The sequence below is a fragment of the Protopterus annectens genome, chromosome 7.part0 (genome assembly GCF_019279795.1).
Source record: "Protopterus annectens isolate FY-2018-M chromosome 7.part0, PAN1.0, whole genome shotgun sequence".
NCBI lineage: Eukaryota > Metazoa > Chordata > Ceratodontiformes > Protopteridae > Protopterus > Protopterus annectens.
The window spans coordinates 961,903,624-961,921,857 of NC_056739.1; the positions used below are offsets into that span (position 1 = coordinate 961,903,624).

Consider the following 18,234-nt stretch of genomic DNA (forward strand, 5'->3'; position numbering starts at 1 on the left):
GGGCCCTACAGTCTCAGTGTATGTGCTATGCATTGCCTCTTTGCCAAGGCCAGGGCATACTGGGCATACATCTGTCTGCCTAAAGGGGCAGGCTCAGGATGTTCCTCCTCTGAGTCTCTCTGTGCCTGTGGAGACCTTTTCAATGGTGGGGGGGGGGCTGTGTGGCCCTTCCCCATTTTGTTCCTGCTGTAGCTGTTTCCACAGGATCATATTGTGTAGCATGGCACATATTATGAACATATGTGCACATGTGGCTTGGGAGTACTGCAAGGCTCCACCAGACATGCCAAGGCAGCGGAACCATGACTTGAGCATCCCAAACACACGCTCTATAATGATTCTGGTTTGTGCATGTGACTCATTATGGCATTCTTGTGTGGGTGTGTGTGCATCTCTGATAGGTGTCATCATCCACGGCTCCAGTGCGTAGCCAGCATCCCCTAAAAGCTGGCCATATGGGATGTCCCCACTGGCAAATGTCTGGTACAGCTGTGATGAATGCCAGATGTGGGAGTCGTGACAGCTTCAAGATCTGCCAGCACACACATTCATGATAATGCCCTGTGCATCTCACACAACCTGGCAGCTGATGGAGTGGAACCCCTTGCAGTTTAGGTAGACCTTACCCTGGTCACCGGGTGGTGCTTTGATGTGGATGTGCGTGCAGACTATGGCACCCAGTACCTCTGGGTATTCTGCTACAAGGTGGAAGAGCCACATATTGCTGGTCCTCTCCTTACGGGTACTGGGGAAGTGAATGTGCTCAGCAGCATGTTGTCGCATGGCATCCAGGAACTGGTGGAGTATCCTGGACGCAGATGCCTGTGTGTCCCCCATGATATCCCTAGTTGGTCTTTGGAAAGTACCTGTAGCTAGTATTCTTAAGGCTACATATACCTTGGTATCCACTGGGAAGAGGTTCCCCTCTGTTCGTTCTGGCTCCGAGGTGCGGCCGGCACAGCTCAACAGGTTGTTGAAGTATGTCCCTGTCCACCCTGTAAGCGCACTACCATCTCCAGATCATGTAGCCCCTGGTAGGTTACCCTGGATCTGTACACTCTTCTCCTCCTCCGCGGTCTGAGATGGTTGTCAGCATTTTCCTCCTCACCACCCTCAGTCTCTAGCACATATCAGAGCAACAGCAGCCCCTAACATGTTTTGTTAGATATGTCAGTTTAAAAGTCCCTCGAATGTGTACACCAGTGGTGTAGAGTTTGTGGGAAAAAACAGAGTGAAAGGTGTTTGCTTAGTTTATAGTAGTGTGCTGGGATGCTGCCTGTATAATGGGCTGATTCTGATACATTCCACCTGCCAGCTATGGTAGTTCTCCTTGATTGCCTTCCTTCTGCAGTTTCTCCTTCCCATTTCCTCCCTGTTTAAGCCCTGATGCGCACCGTGCATTCCCGGTGCTCAAATGTAATCAGTTCTGCTATTCTCTGTGGGGTTTTTTTTCTTTTTTTAGGCCCGGTGCGCACCATGCACACCCATTTAGCTAAAGTAAGCACTTTTAAGCAGAAAGTGCAGCTGTGTACACTTACCATAAATGTAGATGTTCGAGTGTATTCACTGTTGCAGTCATCACCTGTGGGTTATCCCTGCTGTGGTAGCCCTCAGTCAGCCCGAATAACAGAGCCAATGTTTTGTGTGCTGGCTGCCACTGCCTGTAGTCTGACACCAGGTTGTCAGTCCTATAATGCAAGACAGCCGACGGCATTACATCAGTCTTTCTTGCCGTGGAGCCCATAGCAGAAGCAGTTCACACGGGTGCTGGTCGGTCGCTATAAGAGATTGAATTTCATCAGAAAACGTCTAAAGCTAAGTACCCCATTGGGACCCTTTTTTCTGCACTAACCGATGCCTGAAAAAGTTAACAATTGTCCCCACTTTTCATGTTAGCTGCTCCTCCTGTCTACACCATGGTGTTACAGTACCTACACGGTTAGGTGCTGTCGGACAGTTAAAAGAAATTTGTGATTCAGTATAAATCCCCTCATTTGCATACACTATTGTTAAACGGCCGAGATCGGCCAAAAAAAAAAAAGTTTTATTTAAAAAAAATTAAACTATTTTTCATGCCAATGGCACAATCCCATTTGCCCGCCACTGCCCTATGCTTAAACGGCTGAGATCGGCCAAAAAAAAAGTTTTATTTTAAAAAAATTAAACTATTTTTCATGCCTAATAAATGGAATACATGCTTTATTTGAGGCTGTCATGCCTCCGTTTTCTTATTTGCAGAAATGTATTCAGCTAGTAATCGAATACATTTCTGTAGGTTACACTATTCCTGCACGAACACCTGCCTGCTTGCTGAATCGCTAATTCACCTCATTTGCATGGTTTTCACCAACAAATGAGGTAATTAGCATAAGGCAGTGGTGTCCGTGTGGAAATAGTGAAGGAGCGCTCGTGCACATCCCGGGAGTCCTTTGCTGAATTGCTCGGCAGATATACTGCATGTGGCAGCTCCTGCACTATTCCTGCACGTCGTACAGGGCTTCATGAATCCTGGGGAGATAAAGTTTGTACTGCCTTTAATAATAAAGTTATTTGGGTATTTATAATATAGTGAAGAAGGAAATTGTGCAATATTTAAATATCTGTCCAAATTGTGATGTTAAGTATCATTTGAATAATGTAGAATTGTAGGCTCTGAACAAATTGAAAGATGATGCTACAATGGTTATTCAACCAGCAGACAAAGGTGGGAATATAGTTACTATGTTGAAGAAATGTTTTTAAAGATGATTTATATATTGTTAAATAGAAGAAGAAGAATGGACAGGAGTTTGCTAAGTTATCCCTCTCAATAATATACAGAGAGGTTTACATGACTTAACTGATTCTTATGTTGCTAAGGGAGTAGTTACAGAAAAAACAGGTGACCAGTTAATTGTTTATAATCTTCAGTTACTGATTTTTATTCCCTTCCAAAAATATACAAAAATAAGTTGGATCCTCTGGGTAGGCACTGTTTCTCAGGTAGGTGGAACTTTAGAAACAGTGAGCATATTTTGGTTATGGCTTTGTAAACATTTGTTATATCTCAACACTCTGATATAAGAGATAGCGCACATTCTTTTTTGCAGGAAATTAAAAATGTGAAACTGGGTTAATGCTTTAGTTTTGTAACAGCAATATTAGAAGTTTATATTCCTCAATGAAGCATGGATTGGGAATTTTTCTGCATTTAAGAAGTCTTTCAAAAGATGTAGACACAGAGCATCATGCCCTTATAATGGTTGAATTTTGGTTAAATATCAACGAGCTTCTGTCTTTAAAAAATAACTGGCTGTAAATTACTTTATATAAGGTTAAGGATTTGACGTTTAATACAACCTTAGAAGGCTGTGAGAAGAAGTGCTAGTTCTTTTTTGAGTTTTTTTTCTTACAATTGAATTGAGTATTTTTTAATTCTACAAATAAGTGAGAAGGGTGTTTTCTAAATAAAATGCATTTGTCTTGCAAAGTTTTTCTAGTGTGCCGACTTTTATTTTTTATTCTGTAATACTATTTTTATTACATCTCAACTGTTATCATCTTGTAACACTGCTACTTATTTTTGTTCTGGTATCTTTATTGTCTTACATCATAATCATTGTTACTGTGTACTTAAATTTTTCTCCACAGGGCAAAAATTAGTTTATAAAAGGTGATGGATTTGATGTTTAATAAAACATTTGAAGGTTGTGAGCCAAAGTGATAGTTCTTTCAGTTATGATGGAATTAATTATTTTTTAGTTGTATGAAGAAGTGCCAGTGGTGTTTTCCAAGTAAAATGCCTTATTTCATTTGGCATTTTTAAAGTGGAGAATAACAAATTCACTTTATGTCTACATAACTGAACTGAGTAAAGTAACGGGCCCTGGTATTCACAGTCATAATGATCAGAGTTATACAGGCACTCTGCGCATTATGTAATATAACCCACTATTCAGGGCCATGAATTATAGACATGGATCACAGACTTTAAAGGAAAATGTCTCCATTTCTTCAAGAAGTGTAATCAGTATTAGACTGTACACAGTGGTATACAATGTGGTCTAGTTCCTTATCCATTCCTGCTCCCCTCCACATCCCAAGCATGACAGGGCAGCACAATACAGCAGAGACCATCTATGCATGAAAGTCTGCTATTATTGCAGATAGCCACACCAGGATGATCTGTGCTCTGCCATCATGATTTACTGTAGTGACAGAAGAATGCTCACTACCATAACACAGTAATGAGGAAATATGATGTTGTCTGGGAGTTCCCTCTGGCAGGAGCTCATCAGCATCACTTAATTTGGGGGGGGGGGGGCAAGTATGAATAAGGGCAAAAGTTTGCTTGCATCATAGATAACTCCTCTGCAGGTAGCAATTTTCCTGCATGCAATGGAGTTATTATTTTTTTTGACAGCATCGATATGTTGCTTAGCACTGTATGTTGATCAATACAGTAAGTGAGAGGGGGAATTGCCAAGTGCACCTCTGCTGTAGTATATTACTCCGTAAGGACAAGCTGGTACACCAACAATGTTGCCTTCTGGAATAAAATATCAGAAGGAGTAATCTGCCTATGTAGTTTTTGCAAGAAGTACAATGACTACAGAACCGAGCAAGACTGTGTAAGTGGTTTTGCACTACTGTATAGAAATCTTTATGAATTAAAAAGGGCTTGTTAAGCAAGTATACTATATACCAGCCTAGCTCCACTGTGTAGCAAAATTCCAAACACAGCCTAAAGGGTTTAAAGGCATTTATGATTACTGGACATATACTCTTTGATAACAAAATAAAAGCTGGCATACTAGATAATGTTTACCATTCACTCTATATCTACCCAATGAAATGAATACAGTAAACAAAATAATTTAAAGGCATTTCTGAGTAAAGATTACAGGGCACAACTATTTAAACATACGTATACTGTTTATAGATAAAGACTGCGTGTTTCTAAATTGTTGCCCTAAATTACAGGGCAACCCTGAGTTCTCTCTGCAGGGCATATGCTAGTTTACAGAACAGTCTCTCTCCGGGTATGCATGGTCCACATTTTCTGAGTGCACAACTCGAGTATTGCCATTTAGTTAACTGACCAGAGGTTATCATAAGATGCAGCTGACACGTAGTATATATTGCTAGACTGATTCATTTTTAAAGTATCCAATCTGGTTGATATTTGATATCTTATACACAAAGGCCGATTTTTTTTTTTTTTTTTTTTTTACTCGGAGGCCAAATCTTAAATCCTAAATGTGATACCATGATATCAGTGAGAACAGCACTATGAACTTGTGTAAGAAAAATCATTAACAGATTTTAGGCTGCATACATTTTCACAAATCATACCTGCTGCTGCTGTCTGACAGATAACCACTAACTCTATAAAAACAAAATTCTAAACTAAAAAGTAAATATAGCAGTGTTTTGAAATTCTAAGGGAACTCTAGAACTGCAAAAATCAAGATGGATGAGGTAAGAAAAGATCAGTATCAGTTGGTAATGAGATAAAAGAAAAGGCTGCACAACACAGACAACAGACATACTAAGCAAATTACTGGTACTGCACATTAGCTATCTTTGTGACAAAAAGTATTAAGCAAAAACAGAAGGAATAACTGTCAAAAATTGTAAGCCTTGATTTTTAAACACCAGGATATCATAAAATAACAATTAAAAAGCACACTAATACCATAAATACCATATTGCGGTGCTAGTGGTGCAAAATGTAGCACATTTGTCTTTGTTGCAGAAATCCATAGGTTATATTGCTTCACCAGGGAGATGGATTGCTGACAATGTAGTGTAGCATAAGGGGGGGTGCTGTACTCCTGAATGTGTTGTCTTTCATATGAGATGTTAAACTGGTGCTAGCTCAGGTAGATGTAATAGATCCCATGGCATCTACTGAAAAGAGTAGAGCTTTTTTATTTAAAACAGTACTAATAAACTTGCATATCTGCATATTTATAATTTATATGGTGTACAATTTTACACCCTTTCTTTTATTGTCATGCAATCATAAATATCCTACTTTTCATTATTATGTTAAACTTCTGTCTTCATTATCATTATTTGACCCCACTCCTTTTTCCACAACCACCATCTAATTTTCCTTAAAATTGCTGTTAGTCTCCATTTACCATTAAACATGATTTCATGTATCCTTTCATTCCAAATGGTCCACACAATGTAAAATAATCTTGTATCTGTTTTACTAACATGTTCCTTATTTTTATGTATACAATATCAATACATAATCATATCCATAATTATTTAATTTACCTCATTTATATTTTCTAAGAACTCTTCTTCACATCATTTTTTTTTATAATTTTGCAACCGTTATACATTGTAAGAAAACATGTTCTGCAGTTTCTTTTTTATCACAATATATACAAATTCTTTCACTGGTTTTTGTATGGCATATTTCCCTTTACTGGTTACTTCTAAATCATTAATCTCCATAAAACAATCTTGACATTGTAAATGCTTTTCATACTGTTAAAGCTTTAACTTTTTCATTTGCTAGCTCAGCCCAAAGATTAACATAATAATATTGTATCATGATACCTTATACCACACTTTCCTCTCATTTTCATAATTTTTTTTTATTTTCAATAAAATATTTTTTCTTGGTAACAACTCATTTCTTCATTTAAACATTCTTTTCCTGTTTTTAATTTTTTAACATATCCAAATGCCATTTATTTTGGTAGTTTAGTAACTTTACTACTAACTTTTTATTTTTACCACTTATCTAAAACAAAACTTTATATAAATTCAAAGAAGCAGCATAAACAATTGGGTTCATTAATCCTAAACCTCTTATCTTCCTTACCCATTTATAAGACTCCTCTCTTCACAGGATTCAATTTCAAACCCCATATAAAAGAAACAAAAAATACGTATAGTATTTATTCTTCATAGATTATTGGCAATGTACAGACACTAGCTAAATATGCAATAGTTCCCAAAAGAATTGAATTAATCAAATAAACCTTTTTATTAAACAATAATTTGTATGCTTTTCAAAAACAACAAAGCTCCTTTATTACATCTATTATTGTTACTCAATTCAATTTTTACCCACAAGTCTTACTCCTAACATAGAGATTTCTTTCATCAATAAGATGCTCCTCCTATCTTTACTTTATGATCCAGTCCTTTACTTTTTTCTTTATTTAAAGTTATGCCTATTATGTTTAAAACTGATGTACATAACGTATAACTTCTTTCAGCCAGACTTAATTTCTTGTAATCAATAGATCATAGGCATAAGTAGCACCTTTCATAAGCAGATGTATATCTCTAACTAAAACATTCATAGCTAATGCAAATAATATACTACTCATAGGACATCCCTGACATGGGCCTTTCTTTATATCTACTTCTTTGCTTAACCATCCATTCACTAAAATTCTTACTTCATTGTTAGTATGTGGAGAACAACATACATTATTCATTTTCTCACTGATGACATATACTCTTCCATAATTGTCCACAAACATTCATGTTGCATTGTATGAAATGCTTTATTTAAATCTCCTATCATAATCTTGGTTTCATCAGTCCTGTTTATAATATCATCTGCAATTCTTCTTCATACTACTACTACTAATAATAATAATAACAATAATAATAATAATAATAATAATAATAATAATAATAATAATAATAATAATAATAATGATTCCGGACATCCTTTTTCCCTTTAAACTATATAATCTTCCATAATATGTTTTATTTTACTTTTCATTCTGTTCTGAATTATGTTCATAAAAATCTTATAATCTGCATTGCTCAATACTAGCTCTCCAATTTTCAGTTTTAATTTTATCTTCCTTTTTCCATACAATATATAACATTGCATAAATCTTTATACATAAAACCTTGACTTATCCTTCATTTAGCCACTCATTCATAACTTTTAAAAAGTGTTTTTTTTTCTGCCAGTCTGTAAAATGCTTATAAAATTGGTATCCTATTCCAACTGGTCCTGAAACCAACTGTAAATTAATATGCCCAAGTACTGTACCTAATTCATATAAGGGAATCTCTTTTTCCCATCCATTGTTTTCTTGGTCTGTTAATTTTTCACACACCATTCTTTTTTCTGTACTGTCTATCTTAAAATGCTTCTTTACATAACTTATTGTGATATTCATAATTTGTTCCTGAGAAGATCTCACTTCTATCTTTCATTTTTCTCATTATTCTAGTATTCGCAACTCAGCTACTCAAATAAGTTGATTCCTTTTATCTTTACCCTGCAAGTAACATCTTTTCTTAAATAATATATATATTCTCTTGATTCTTTTCCTAAATTCTCCATTCTATCATAAAATATTCTCTATAAGTCCTTTCCAAAGCATTTAAAGGATCTATACCCATCGTTTTATATTTTGTTTTCTATTTTTCTTACTTCTGACAGACATTCTAAAAAACATTTTTATATATATTTTTTTAAAAGCAAGCCATCCATGGACCAGTTTTTATAACACACTCTAGTGGTAATGTGATATTTCCATAACTGCATACTTATTTTCTTTCCATTTTCATCCCATAATTTCTCATATATTCTTTTTATTCCTTTTCCCAATCAAATATACCTTATCTCTATCCATATGGCTGAGTGATCTGAAAAGACTGTTATAAGTGACTCTCCCTTAGCTATATTTAAAGACTTTATGATATAATAAATAATCTATTTAGTCATATATACACCTTGAATATATATCTACAAATCATTATTCCCAATCTTTAAACTGCCACATTTCATAACTTCAAAAAATGTAACATCACTTCCTTTCTTTTTTTTCCCTCTCAAATCAAAATTTAAATCTTCATTATTATAATATTATATTCATTTAATTACTACATAACCCAGAAATGTATGAAATACATTTTCCCTTTCCTTACAAGTAACATAGGCATGCAATGCTATAATTCTATGTACCTGATTGTGCCATCTGAAATCTACAATAATTTTCCCATCATGACCAATGTTATGTTCAATATTTTCACTGACTTCCTACAAAGTATAACTATGCCATAAAAGAGTTTTTTCCCCAGACACCATACTGTATCTCTGCTCCAAAGTTTCTTCTTTGTAATCTCTCTTCTTGTGTCAAAAAGCTTACATCTTCCATTATTATTACATTGATATATCTAGAACACCAACTTAGGATTCCTATTCTTCTACTTATATATTCAATCCTATTTACATTTAGTGAAAGAACTCTAAAATTGTCATTATGTCTATGTTGTAGATTACCAGAAATTACGTACATTTGGAGTATTTATCTCAATTATATTATCCTTTTCCTTTCTTTTTCTCTTTTACACTTATCCCTTTAAACTTTCTTTTTCTGTCTCCTACTCTTTTGCCAATTATTTTTACCCTTCACTAGTTTCCATTTTATATCTTTCTCATCACTTATTTCAGACCTTCTTCTGTAATATTAACAGTTTTATTTTTGTCTTTATCCTCATCTTTATTTTTACGTGCATCTTGCTTCCTTACTTCCTCTTTATTTTTTTTTTCTGGGACTGTGTCTTCTCTTTGTATACTGTCCTCAGTTTTGTTTTCTTCTTCATCATCCTTTTTCTCCAGATTACAATCCATCCATGAATACCTACTTTTGTTACATTTATAACACTTCAGTTCATTTTTGATCGTGACCTGTTTCCTCACAAATATAACATTTCCTCTTGTCACAGTTATTTTTTAAATGATCTTCTTTTCCACGGAGAAAAATGTTTATGTTGTCTTTTATATTCTGCAGCACCCTACATTTATTATACTAGATATAAGAACAATTGTTTTCTTTCTCCATTTTCAGTAAAATATGAGAGTCCCATTCCCAGGCCATAATCCTCTTCTATCACAGACTTTGCTAATACCCATAATTTCTTTACAAAGTTTGCTTAATGTCTCTTTAGTCTCTTTTTCAACTTCAGTTTGAAATTGAACATTTTTTCCTCTGTGAAATACTTGAAACACATAAGAGTTCTACTGATTACAGTCTTTTTCTTTTCATACTCCCCACAAAACTTTCCAGAACATAAACAGTCTCAAAAATAATGTCACAAAAGGTCTCTTTATGAATAAGAATAAAAGCTCTTACCTGCCGAGCTTTCATTTCCAATGGAGCCATTAAATTATCCTAAATGTCATACCTGTCCATTTCTTTTACTTCTTTGTTCTGAATTCTTACAATGAATTTCCTCTGGTTATTGATATTTCCTTTCCTCTATTCATCTATTTTCACTTTCCCTGTAGATTCCTTAACAGTCTCAGCATATGATTACTTTTTCCTGGCATTCTTTTAAAATGGCTTCTGATTCCTCTGATTGGATTTCATCCAAAATTTCACCCCATAAATCTTCTCCACTCTTCCACTCACTCTACAACAACAATTCACCCACAATATCATTACGCAACCCTTCCAACTGGAGGGTGATAATAAAACATCCATAATTGTTTTTAATGTTTGCTTTTGATGAAACAAACAATTTTTGCTGAAAAAGCTTCTCAGAATCCTGTAGAACCTCAAACACAATGCACCAGTGTTTGCCTCTGTGCTATCCTCCATCTTGGATCTTCTGGAGTATCGCTCTCCTTGTCACCATTGTGCTAGGATAAGAACAAGCACTCTCTTAATGAATAGGGGAAATTCCTTGATACCCTGGCCAAATTTACCCTAGTAGTATAAATACCACATTGAGAAGAGGCCACCAGTCCACTGGGACCAACCGATCATCAAAGGCTAGGACAGATAGCTATGCATCTGTGTTTGAAGGTATATTAGCGTGGATATTAAATTCTGTGCCACAGCAATGACAAACCATTAAGACTCCCAATAAGTTACAGACATCACTTCAATGTACCCATCTTGCATCACATGCAGGAACCTCTGCAGAATAGTTATGCTACCCCAGGTTGCCAACCAAGAGCTGCAATGGTTCAGTGACCACATGATCCAAGCATGCAACATAACAACTGGAGCAAAAAGTTAATTTAGTAAAATAAGAACTTTATATCTGGGATAAAATGCATAGGGATCAATCTAGTGGATCAACCAGGCATATGATACAGTAGATTGCATGTTCAAAGTTCAGATTCCTCCCCCATAATAAAAATAACATGGATTACTGGCTATACTCAACAAGTGGCAGGAGTCTGGCACTTTAAAAAGCATGCAACAGCATGTTCTCAAAAATCAAGATCCACATTATATGTAGTTTTATATAAGAATATGCTCACCTTCATCTTTACAAAGAGTTTCTGACCAAGGTAAAGCCACATGCTGATACCCTCCTTATAAACAAATTCTGACTAAACTGAAGTAACATGATTAATTTCTGATGGCAGGACATTGATACCTACTTTGTAAACATATTTCTTGCTATGGTGAAGAAACATGCTTGATTTTCATGGCAGCATTTTGACATTTGTTATCAGTCACTACATTAATGCTGGATCATAGACAACATTCTTAACTCTAGCAAATGTCCTCAGCAAAGGAATAAACTCCATACCTGTGTATGGCTCACTGGCCCACTCAGTCGACCTAGATTCTGTAAAGGTTTCCAGACGATACTAAAAGAAAAAAAATCAGAGTATATTTAGCTGACTTATAAGAAAAAACATGCCATTTTATTTTAAAGAAAAGGCTGGATAAATGTAAAATACCCTGAAGAATGCAGATACAAATCAGTCTAAGTGTTTCAGATGCAGTGAACATAAAACACTGTGTGGCTCCAAATGAGTTACTGGGCATGGGAACAGATATATAAAAAGACTAATACACACTTTTGATTTACAGAGAGTTTCTAATTAACTTCTCTTTCAGCTGCAACAAGCCACTAGGTCTTGCAGTAGCACAGTTTGGACTGGATCTATGAAATGTGATATTACTTTGTCATAATACATGCAAGTCTTGGAGAAATATGCATTCTTAACCAAATCAGACTATTACTTAGGAGGTGCAAACTGCTGCATATGAGGCACACATCCCTATCAACCAGTGTACCTATCAGCACAAGGGGCATGCACTCATGTCTAGGAGACATATATTATTGTTGAAATACTCTCATCCATTTCTCACACCCCTTCTCACAGCTAGCTGTTGGAAGGCTCTGTTCCAGCTTGAATAGTAGGCTGTAGCATTTAACCAAATAAGTGAGTAAAACCAGACTGAATTCTGTTTGAGAGAGGAGGTGCTGTGGTTTCATTTCAAACAATGAATGTCTATACTTGTATATGTTCCAGTACCACTGCTAACCTTTACACAGACATTGCTCCTTGTCAGATGCAAACTTCTTCCTAGGAGTCACCCACTCCTTCCAACAAGGCATGCATTCTTCTCCAGAAAGTACATAAACCTATCCATGGATACAAACCTCCCCTCCAGAAGGCATGCATGCTGCTGACACAGCAGATTCCTATTCACAAGGTGTATGCCCCCACACAACGCACACAGTTCTGCACAAGATGCAGAAGCACCTTTCTCAGTATACTGACCACAGTGCATATACAGCTGATCTACACGTATGGCCGCCTGCCTTGTGTGGCACACAATTTTGAATAAATGCAGCAGAGCACTGAGGATCAGGCATAGATGAAGACAAGACAACACTCTAGAAACCATGAACCCTTTTTTTTAACTTATGTTACTACTGCAGAAGGATCTAGCATACGTGAAAATTACCCCCCCCAAATAAAACCCCCCCCAAATAAAATCTGTCAGTTTATTCTGCAAGAGAACTGGGGCCCCTGCAACCAGTAAATGACAGGATTTCTAGTCTAGAAACCACAGTTTGTATCATCATCCAGAAAAGATGTTATCAAAAGGAAAATCATTCCCAAAATTGTGCAAATATGTCTACTTATCTGCACATCACTGACATGGGCAAAAGCCACTGTTTGTCACCAGAAAATTACTGCTGATTACTCAGACCAGTTCTGACTGGGGAAATGCTTTGTTCTTGTACTACAAACAAATCACTCCTCTGACTCAAACAATTAACTGACGTTAAGGTCTTACAGATCTTTAATAGGAGGCCGTGGGTCTGACCAATGAAATGAGTAAAATCAGGGTGCATTCTGTTTGTGTGAGGTAGTGCTGGATTTTATTTCAAACAATAAATATCTATGCTTGTCTCCCCACCAGCATAAGCAGTTAAACTGCAAACAAATATATCAGTGTCTGATAACAAGCAGGTTCATCATTTGATTCTAAATATCCACTAAATAGTCTATTTCCAATAATGTTACTATAAACTCATTTAGACTAATGACAATTCTTATCAGTGGCTATGTAACACACATTGTAACTCTGCAACCCTATGTCAATTCACAGTGGATGGCTATGGCTACCGTAACTGTTACAATGTTATCTGCTGAAGTTACACAGCATGCATATGTCACACTACTAACTACACAATGATTCCTGAGGAAAACAAGTGCAATACAACACTATACAACAATTTTCAGAAAAGAAAAAAAAAAAACTTTACGAAAAAATATACTTTCACATGTTAATTAAATAACAAAAATAAACTAAATAATGCATCTGCTTCTTTCAGAAGTGCATTACTGCTGAACTGTAACAAATGCTTCCTCTTCAAAGGTGGAAGAGATGTTGAATAAAAAGAAATCACAGGTGAATTGACAAAGCAAAGGCAGGCACTGGGCACTTTACTAGTTGTGACAAGAAATCTGCTGCTCACTTTCTTAAATTAAAGTGTTACCTTCTTTATATGTAGGAGATAATACTTACTTTTTAGATGCACAAAGACAATATTCCTTGCCATGCATAATATGTGCCTTTTTAAATGGCTAAGAATGGGGAAGCTACGTACTTATTAAAATAGCCTCAGCACAGGGTTAATTTTTCGCTTGCTTTGTTGTACTGCAAAATCTCAGTAAAGACAAATGAACAAATTGTACACACCCATTCAATTAATGGCCCTTGTTATCAGTGTAAAACATGTATATTTTAACAAAAGATGTCATTCATATATTTAAAATTCAAAAGAAAGACACAATGTTAGGCAAGTGTTAACACCTTCTGCTGCTCAAAAAATATCACTAACCAAACCAGTAACAGTAATGCACTTAATAGCATTTAATAATGATTTAATGTCTAAATCTGGCAGAAAGCCAAGAATGATTTCTGTCTGAGACACGTAGCTTTCACTCACTTAGCACAAGAAATCTGGACAGTACCAAAAATAATGGAGGGGGGGGATAAACCCCCAAAATTAGGAACATTTTTAAATACTGTTCTTATAAACTTAGAAATTTGCTAAAATAACAGGTTTTGTATTAGCATGCATTTTTCTGAAGGACATGAAGTCTGAAACTCATCATATTTAGTGACTTAAATCATAAATGATTTGCCAGAAACCCACAAATGTTATGAGGAACAGACCAAAAATATGAGGCAAAAATCTGGACATTCTACAAACATCTGGACACTTCAGGGTATCCTGAGACTGGGATTAATAAACTCTTGTGCGAATTATAAGGATGCAGTGTAGTAGCAGTTTTAAGATTCACTGCCATTATGTCTCTGAAAAGCATACGACAGTACTGCTTTCTGATGGCATATATTCTACTGTAGTCTGTCAGTGAGTTAAATAAACATCTCCCGTCCTGAAGCTCTGGTTAATTTAGGAAGTTGGTCTTGTTCAGAGGTAAACACTAGGGTATCAGTCTACAAACTATTGCAAGCCTAGGCAATAACTAGCGATCAGAATCAAACCCTGTACCTTGTATCTGGGAGGTAAAAGACCTTAACTATTATGGAGACTGCAAAAAAAAACATGCCTTACACTACATCCACTGTTGAACTACTATCTGAGAACATGCTTCTTCTATGGGGATGCATGTCACCCATAGTTCCTATACAGAGGGTGTCCCCAAACTTAACATGAATGACTCACTGGCTGCTGCATCTTGAAGCAGCAAAGCCCCCAGTCTCAGAGACCTAATTCAATTGGTGCAGGTTTTAGGCTGGTGCTAATCATTAAGTTACTAGCTGGGTATACTAGTATGACTACAGTGACTATTCTAAAAAAGGCTTACCTAATGAACCTACTTGTTTGGCCTCTGTTCCACTGACTGAATTTTGTAACACTGAAAACAAAATAAGGGGTTGTGCAGCTGTGCCTGCAAAGGTTTTAAAAAAGGACAAGGAATGGAAATCTGGTTGGGCATGTCAGCTGGGAAAGTCTACTGGTAGGCAGTAATGTGCCATTGACAATGTTGTGTACCTTCAACCTGCCTGCTATCATTGCTGGACTGATGCAGACACCCAGTATTTACAAAATTCAGTACACTTCTGTTACCAAGGCAACATTACTTTACTTATTCTTATATACGTTGGTTAAACAGGTAGGTTGTCTGATTCAGAAAAAAAAACACTTTTGAGTCACACCCCAGCCACAAAGCATTTGACCTATCTGTCTAGCTGTCTATCTATCTATCTATCCCTGATACATTCATCCTCCAGTACCCCCCTTTGTCTTTTATGGAGCCAGAGGGATGATACAGCCTACTGAGCCAGCCCTTGGGTACAAGAATTTAAAGCTCATTCTGGACAGGGTGCTGGTCTATCACAGAATACACATGCAGACCTATGAGCAGTTTGGAATGTTGCCAATCAACCTACTGCATGTTGCTGAGAGGTGAGGAGGAAACATCATTATGCACCTACAATAAAAATGACATATGTGAAAAGTACATGCATTTTACTGAAGTATGCACAGAGTGAAATAGTAAAGTAACAGTAAAGTTCAATGTAACAATTTGCAAATTTTATAATATATTCTTTAGGAACATTAGCAGTGGATCAGATGATTTCAAATTATTTATTTAGTTATTTATTTTAAGAAGCATTGTAAAGTTTCCATAAGCAAAAGACTTCATGACTCGCTGAAGTCCTCAGGCTTATACTTGGAGGAAATGAGTTATTCTATTTACAGTTGTGTGCCATGCTTTGAATGGCTGCACAGTGCAAGGGGGGAGGCTTACACACTGTATTCTGTGCTTCAGATGGCTGCCCTGCCTGAGGGGGGTATATGAAGAATTATGCAGATGCTGTGTAGTGGGAAGAGGATGCATTTAATTATATATGCATATGTGGCATATAGGAGGAATGTACAGGAATGTACACATACATTTATACTTCAGGCAGAATAAGAATGAAACAAGGAGGGGGCTATGAAGTTTACTTTATACATATGTAATTGGTAAGGGTGTTCAGTACTGATGTCTGTGCATTAAGTACATACTGGTATGAATGTGTAGTAAGAGTCTATACATTACGTATGTGCTCAGTACAGATGTGAAGTAGGGTTGGTCTCTATACATTGTCTGGGCACTGCATATGGGTGTACACTGGGGGGATTTCTCCATTATGTATTTTCTGGGTATAGGTGTAGAATGGGGGTCCTATACATTATGTGCATGCTGAGCACAGGTGTGGAGTGGAGGTATCTATACAACTGTGTGTGTGTGTGTGTGTGTGTGTGTGTGTGTGTGTGCTCTGTACTGCTGCACAGTCATTGCAGCTATACATTATGCACTAGGAAGAACTGCACAGTGAGGATCTGTATCCATTATGTACTTGCTAAGTATAAGTGTGTAGCACATTACTGGTGCATGGTGTACTGGTCTGTAATGGGGTGCCAACATACTGTGTGTGGGGTACAGATCCACTGTGGGGGGTGTCTATGCATTATGAATTTGCTAGATACATATGTGCATAGGCTGTCCACATATTATGGATGGTCAGGGCATGGCTGAACAGTGGGAGGAGTGTCTATACTTTATGGGTGATACCAGTAGAAGGAAGTGGATTTGTGTAAGAGATATGCATAACTGCAAGCTAGACAAAGTTCTGAACTGTGTGTGCTTAACATACAATTTACTATGCACTGCTCGGCACTGACTCTGTTAGTAGGAGCACTTGCACCCCCTTAATATGCAGTCCTGTTCAGTTTTAAATGTAGAAGTGATAAGCAATACAAAATGAAAAATGGTGATGTTTTCTTTCTCAATCATAATCTCTCTGTCATGAGACTAGGATTAAAAGTGGTTATACAGTGTTGTCTCAACAGCTTGGGTGGGGGTGTAATGATAACTTGGGTTGTACCTTATTAAAGTTCAGTTTCCCGTCATGTTGCAATCATTTCTAGTAATTAGTACAATCTGCATTATTCACTGTAATCAATTTTATGACAAACAAGTATGTTAACAGAAAATGCAAATTCAGAGAGATTTGAACGGTACTGCCATCTCCTTTAGGTGGGGTTGATGAATGTATGCACTTTCTTTTTTTCAACTTGTGTACCACTGTTTGTTTTCTCATTTTCACCATGAGTACATTTTAAAAATACTGTCAGATAGTCTCTGAAATGTTTAGTTTTCTTTATTAAGCATTGTACAAACATAGTTGCTGGATTATTAGGAGAGAGTGACCAGATTGGGTTACTAAGTTAAAGAACTGAGTTAAAGTATGTGAATTTGGTGAGCTAATATATTCAAACCATGAGACAAAATCAACTGTGGTATCGCAAATGATCAGACGAGAGGAAGCCTGTTGAGAGAAAGAGATTTAATATTAAATAAAGTGACAAATATGTGCAGCACAACTGAATTCATCTTTTCATAGGTAAATGAACTTAGATAAGACTTGGAATTGTGAGAAAGATTCCTGTGAGACAAACTGAAAATGAGTAAAAAAGTGAATATTGAGAACTTTGGGAAGCTTGAAAGACATGCCTCTTTAATCATATATTCAAATACTTAACACTGCAATGTGTGGAGAGTGCTGACAAGTTCAAACATACTGGTGTAGCACTCACATATACTGTTAGGGTCTCAACTGCTGTCCTTCTACCCAGTTTCCTCTTCTCAGAATCTCAGCTATTATTATCCCATGTACCATTTTGCCATTATAGAATACTTTGACAGGCTGGATTATGAAAATATTCCCTTCCCTACACAACTTAATGTTGGGGCAGGTCTGCTCTTCGCACTCTTGGTTTCTAAACATACTAACTCTGAAGTCACAACACGCTGGACAGGAGGACAATGGTGTACATCAGGGTGAGCAGGTAGGACTGTAAAAACCCGGGTCTATATTATATCAGCGAATGCTTAAAAAAGCGAATGCTGATTGATCGACCTTCTATAAGTGAAAGCTTACAATCTCGAACTGTCAGATCAGCGAT

General features: G+C 36.6%; 1 protein-coding gene across 4 annotated transcripts in view; it reads right to left on the reverse strand.

Annotated features, from left to right (window-relative positions):
- The window catches only part of LOC122806803 (protein SSUH2 homolog), a 621,468-nt gene that overhangs the window by 187,841 nt on the left and 415,393 nt on the right, over nt 1–18,234 (reverse strand). For all 4 annotated transcript variants that reach the window (XM_044077526.1, XM_044077524.1, XM_044077525.1 and 1 more), the window contains exon 6: nt 11,530–11,590. In XM_044077526.1, coding sequence (XP_043933461.1) covers nt 11,530–11,590 — 61 coding nt within the window. The remainder of the gene's footprint in view (nt 1–11,529; nt 11,591–18,234) is intronic.